The 6,699-nt window shown below is 34.2% G+C and overlaps 1 protein-coding gene across 1 annotated transcript; it reads left to right on the top strand.

The window, feature by feature from the left end:
• On the top strand, positions 1–561 carry LOC117151981. The gene is made up of 2 exons (XM_033322172.1): positions 1–93; positions 154–561. The coding sequence occupies exons 1-2, from the start codon at positions 1–3 to the stop codon at positions 400–402; spliced, it is 342 nt and encodes a 113-aa protein (XP_033178063.1). The 3' UTR covers positions 403–561.
• Positions 562–6,699: the final 6,138 nt, after the last annotated feature.

Raw genomic sequence — 6,699 nt, forward strand, 5'->3', positions numbered from 1 at the left:
ATGTCTGGAATGGCGCTGACTGCGATGTGCTTCAACATCCTGCACGATGAAATCGTTCACAGGCTTAGCCATCAGTCGGAGAAACAAGAACCAGTGAAAGCCAGCCCGAGTGTGGACGAACTATCGAGCGATCCTCTCACGTTAACCTCGTGACAATTTCCGTCTGGCAACTTGTGCCACAGGAACGGCACCGATGACAACGATATATGTGGAACAGAACCGCCAACCAACTTGTTCACCCATGAGAACGAAATTAATATCCTAAAGGATTCTTTCAATCAGGTAGACGTCACTAGAGACTGCAAGCCAATTTTGAAACTCGAGGATCACGTTCCGCCGATTCCTGGTGTCTACATGTTGCCGAAGGTCGACGAAGAGGTTGAAGAAAACACCGAAATGTAAAACTTTGTCTTCTCGTAGTCGGAAAAGTATGTTGCATAGAAATAACGAAGCAAAGGACGACCTGTTTAGATAGTTTCGTTCTCGAGAACGCTCTCGTGGAACACGACGTTGTTCGAGATTGATAGGTACCCTTAATACATCGTATATATTATAAATAGAGAGGTATTAAGAAAGTAGTTTTCTGCATATGTTAAAATGCTATGACGTTATCGATATTTGGTTTTTGATCGAATTTGTACGTGATTATATCTATGAACGTACCATCCGTTGAAAATTAAAGGAGATTTTGTATGATACATGTGTTTTGAAGGCGAAAGTGACCATATAAATGATCACCTGATTGAAAAGGAACGATGAATATCGTCTATCTATCTATCTACAATAGTATCTATTTGCAGGTAATCGTTAATAGTTCACATTGGTGAATATGTTAAAAATAGCAGTTGAGATTGCAATGGAGTACTATATATTTTGCTAACACAAGATGAAAGAATAAAGAAATCGGTAACCAAAAATCTAGAAGCATGTATGAAATTTGCCGTCGTTCGATCGTTTGAATACATTTTACGAGGGTAAAGAAACGTAAAACGTTTCTAAAATAAATTTAAGTTTAAGTTAGTTTAAGTGAGCATAGGTTGCTACAAGTTATCGTTTGGTGTCGTTTGTAAGAAAGGTAATCGGAAACCTTGGAACCCCTTAAGCCACGCGAATAATCAGTAAAATTCTAGTACTAAAATAAATTTTATATCATTTCCAAACAAAATCAAAGTTTAATCAATTCTCTATCTTCATTCGCTCTTTCATTATCTGTTACATATTAAATTTAATAGAATAAGTAATTTCGTAAACATTGTGTTGAAAAGGATTACCAAATTCTGTCGGATGTCATTGCGGTTCAGACTAGTTGTTGTTTACTCGATTTATTTAAAATACAGGTTTGTGAGACTTGTCTGTATAGATATTTACTTTAGACAGATATTACGTTGTCGCTGAATACTAATGCATTTTCATTCATGACGTGATTTCCTTCCGTGTTAGCACGTGACTAAACTGTACACTGTGCACGGTATCCTAAAATTTCTTGGATTAAGTGATGGTATATTCATAGAAATGATAGTGAATTTTCTGGTTAATAACATTTATAACATTTATATACAGCAATAATATAGGTACAATATTAAACAATCTGATATTAAACTCTTCTATTGAATTTCGTTATAATTTTTTAAAATTAAAGTTTTGTGACCTGAAGTTTATATTCATAATTATGTTACATATAGTTGCATTTTTGATATTATTTGTGATTATTGATATCAGCTATCATTAAAATAGAAAGGATAAGTGCCAAAACGTTTTCTTACAAGATTGCACTTCAGAAAGTCACGCATACACACATAAATATCGGAACACTTTAGCCGATTTGTAACAGCGTAATTAGTAAAATGTATACATTAGTGTACAACTAATCGTTAAAGGCAATACTTAACATTTTTTAATAGAATGAACAAATGATAAAATTTAATTGTAATTAATTTAATTACATTTATTGTAGAACAATATTGTAGCCTTGTTTATAATTTATTGGCCAATATCAACAGATGTGATTCTAACGCCTTCTTTAATATTTTTCTGTTTTCTCCGCAGAAAACGATTTAGAGGTATAAAATTATAAACGTGCAGGCAGACAGATTCTTGAAACATTTATGGGTCTCATATTTTTTTGCCAGGTCACATAATTTTTCCAACAGAATTAACTGCAGAGAGTTACATTCTGGATTGAATTCCTTGATATCGTTTACTATAGAATATCCTTTAGCTACGATATTATACTTGTCTTTATAACGTATAAAGAATATTTGCATAGAAAATTAGTTCGAAAAGAATTCAACAAATTTGCAAATTCCGCGTTGTATTTGCATTACAAAAAGCTAATAATCATACATCTGCGATCCGTAACTAGAGAGAGTATACATATCTACGATATACAATTTATTATTGTCCAGTATTATTTATTTATTATTAGGTAATTTAAAACTAATTGTGCAACTTAAAACAAACCTCTTTCTTCGTGAATTTATTATCCACTTAAAACTTTTTCTTTGGTATTGAAGAGGTGTCAAATCGTGTATGGATTAGAAAGTAGAGGAGATGAATACGAAGTATTATAAAATGTCACCACAGGACATTATCAGGATCAGGTAAGATTTACTATTTATATCAAAAAAAGAAAAAAATAGAATTGCACAGATAACGTGGAAAAAAAGGATCAAAAGAAAAAAAGGAAAATAGAGAGGTAAAGCAGTGAGAGACAAAGAAGGACGAGTAACGGAGAAGGAATTAGTTGTTAGGAACGAGAGAAAACAAGAAAGATAATGCTGGGAAAAGAAGAGATTCGGTTTAGGATTTCCGCAATGGGGCTAGAAGATCGAAGATGAAATAAAATGGGATGCAAAGCTAGTGAGGGAAATAGATAGATGGTGGAAGATAAAGCATAACCGTTCGCGAGAGAGAAACTGGAGAAAAGGAAGGAGAGAGAAACAAGGTAGGAAGGGAACAGGCGTTTACGTGCGCCAGACATCCGATGATGCATAGTTGCTGTTGACATGCTGGAATGTCAGGCTCACATGACCTCTCGAGCACAGCCATTATCCGCAAAGCGACCCCCAATTTAGGACAATAACCGCTTCGTAGAGTCGTGTAATAATTATTGGCCGGTTTTCGAGTTCACCCTTTTACCCCCTTTAGTTATCAGTGCCAGCATTTTGTCACAATCACTGCCTAATAATTATTTGGAACAGCAATATGTATAGATAGTCATCGCAAGGAATAGCTGTGTATTTTGGGCATCACCTGTGATTTTACGTAGTAAATATCGATACTATTATACTATCATACTATCTACATCCTACTTTCGTATATCGAAAGAAGCCATTCTAAATTTAGTTGAAATAAATAATAGATTTTATTAATTCGTAAATATAAGTATCTATATTTTTTATTGCTCTGAGGAATCATGAAATATAGAGTTGTAAAAGTACAGATTACAACGAAAAAGGAAAGGAAATAATTGCATGTATGTATACATGTATTGGAAACAATATCCGAATTGATTAAGAAACTTTTGTATTTCGCGTTTCTTGCGAAGAAACTCACAATCTCAATGAACTTTGCACACTTGTTTGCCTTGTGCACTGAAATTTTACACGTGTCCTTTCGAAAACTATGATTTTCTTCGATTCTCTTGTGCAATGATTCTTTTGTGCAAGAACTGCAATTTAACATATAATTCGACATCAGCCGTTTAAAAAATTCTCTTTCGTGTCACTGACATATTTCGATGGCTCGAATCTTATGTTTGAAACTGTGACACAATTCCCGCCTTGTCTTATGCTGCGTCCCCTCGACAGAAGCGACATTTTCGTCATGAATATTTTGCCAATCAGGTGACGATCACATGTCGGTTGTACGATACTCGTACGACGGCAAAGAGATGGTTATTCGCAGATAATCGATAACTGTTTGTCTCCCGCATGATAAATAATGAAAAAATTAATGGAGTTTATCCGTCAATATTTATTTTTATATAATGATATCGATAAAACTTTTGTTCATCGTGATATGATTAACTGTATGTATGACGTGTGAAATTCATATTCAATCGCTCTCCATTGCAGATTTTTATGTATATTCAATATCTCTTTTATTTCACCAAATAATTTGGTTTTATCATCATCTTGATTTTCGTAAATATAAACAAACGTACACTCGTTTCTTCGATACCAAATTCTGATTCTGCTCTCCTATTCTCTTCGTAGAGTGTGCCGATATATTGCTAATGTTGTGTCGATGTGATATTATGAACGTCGATATGTTAGGTATGCGACAAATAGCATCGTGGATAACTGAGCTTGGTTGAACTTATGCTCTGCTGTTAAATAAGCGGCAACCTCAAGCCGTTAAATGACCGGGCAATTACGATTGGTAAATATTGCGTTTAGTGAACAGCGTCATACAAAGGATGTAATATATTTATAGCAGAAATGCAAATATAATTGACGAGAATTATAAGTATACAATGAGACAACCATAAAGAGGCAAAACAAGTTCTACAACTAAATGAATATAATTAGTTAAATTTACAAGTTTAATTTCAGCCGTTTCAATATTTTTCGTTTTAAACTTATAATTAAGCTTAACTGTCACGTAAAGCTTAGGCGACAGCAATTTCATCATTCTTATTCAAACAAAGTCATTATCCTCGATGATTCATTATCAGTCTTATCGACGTTATCAACGTTTGACAACGATTTAAAATAAACAATACCATTATCACTAACTGCTCTTTCGAAAATATGCAACTCTTTTCTATTTTACAAGTTGATAAACAAGGTACGCGTGCTCCTGTATAGGCTGTATGCAATTGCCTATAGATACTGAAATAGTATGCGTAACGTTTTCAGAAATAAAGCTACGATATATCGATATGATATATCGAATAATGATAAAGCGGAAAATCAAGCGATGAAACGAAATGGGATATTTTCTGTAAAATATAATTACTTAATTAAATTCGAAATTTGTAGGATTTCAGTGAAAAGATAACGCGAGGACAATTAACAATAAAACGTGACTCGTATGACGCAATGAAATATACGTGCATAAACTGTCTGAAAATTACATGAAGCACGAAACAGCTGGATGACAGCCGACATGAACAGTAAAGTAACAATATTGTCCTCATTTATTTGAGATTTATTATATGATGACATTAATAGAATGCACAAAAAATTAAACCATAGCGTACTTCGACAATATTAGCACCCTTTAACTGTACTCTTTAGCGACTATATCCTTCCGACATGTTATTACCTTCTTTTAGAGATTCACAATTTTTGAAAGGAGGCTCGTAAAGAATTTGTAGAAAATTTATGATAAGAAAGTATAAATTGTCATTTCAAGTAAATTTCCATGTTGGCAAGAATAGCTTTTAAGGATACAATTGTGTGATGTAGATAAGACAGAAAAGATATATGGAAACGATGTGGAGAACTGTAATAAAAAAGGAATAAGAAAATCTAATCAAACTTTAGTACTTATACAACAATGTTCCCATCCTTCCTATCTTTAACCCCTTTGCTACCGCAGTTTCAGAAAAAAATCACTGTTTTCAACTCAAGTTACGTATTTTCAACTCGATATTATTTTACATAATAGGACGTGTATTTTTACATATATAACAATATATAAAAAATATCAAGTAAATATTCCAAACGGCTTTGAGAATTCGTCGTACATGTGTACGTCATATGACACTGCTATGACACAATGTCCGACAATGCCGGACCAGTAATAATTTGTCGTTGTCTATAATATACAGAATAATATCGATATATCATCTTCAATGAAAATAAATAAGATGTGTCACACATGTGACACTGGACTATGGAAAGTAACTAATGCGTCACATACGTGTGATACGTGGTAGCGAAAGAGTTGAAAACATTTTCTTAACAATATCAAACAACAGATCTGTGGGGTTCGGGTAAAAGTCGTGTCTAAAAGAAATTTCTGACGGGAACGAAGTCTCGCCAGGATTGCAGCTAGATTCTCCAAGGTCTAAAAACGTATTGGAACTGACTGTTGGTATATAGTGTAATATTTAGCCAGCATTGTGGTTTGGTCGAAATTGATGCGGTGTCCAGTAGTTTAATGATGTTCGGCTATGACCGGCTGTACCGTATTTCAATCTGGTTCGTCTCTCATGTTCTTTAAGACGTGTGTTTACGCTCCTCCCGGTTTCTCCGATGTAGACTTTGCCACAAATACACGGTACCTTATATACCCCTGGAGTTGATAAAGGCGACAATAGAACCTTGGAGAAAATAAGGATTTGGACGATTTCACTGTCTAGTTTAAAAACTATATTCTAATATCGCTCCTTTTTAAGATTTTGATAATGCGGTCGATAGTATCTTTGATTTGTGGGAGAAAGAGCGCGATGACGATTTTTGTACGGTTTTCCTTGTTCCCGATTCTTTCGGACTTTGCATCCTGTCGGTCGATCGATTATTCTTCGTTTTCGAATTATTTTCAAATACAGCTTAAAGTTATTCGCAAAGATATCAACGAACATAAGTTTCATACAGTGATACCATTAAATCAATAATCACGAAACGAATTTATTGCAATTTGAATGTACCTTACAAGTTTAACCGAATCGATAGCAGCCAATCCTCGAGCTGAAGTACATCATTCTCGACGAACGTACAAATCGCGCGATACGACCGTTTTCCAATC

Source organism: Bombus impatiens, unplaced genomic scaffold, assembly GCF_000188095.3.
Source record: "Bombus impatiens unplaced genomic scaffold, BIMP_2.2 scf_0577, whole genome shotgun sequence".
Taxonomy (NCBI): Eukaryota; Metazoa; Arthropoda; class Insecta; order Hymenoptera; family Apidae; genus Bombus; species Bombus impatiens.

Bases quoted from the DNA above. Each gene is read 5' to 3' on its own strand.
- LOC117151981 (XM_033322172.1), top strand. From the start codon at position 1: ATGTCTGGAATGGCGCTGACTGCGATGTGCTTCAACATCCTGCACGAT. The intron at 94-153 runs GTGAAAGCCAGC...TTAACCTCGTGA, and splicing joins AGTCGGAGAAACAAGAACCA to CAATTTCCGTCTGGCAACTT.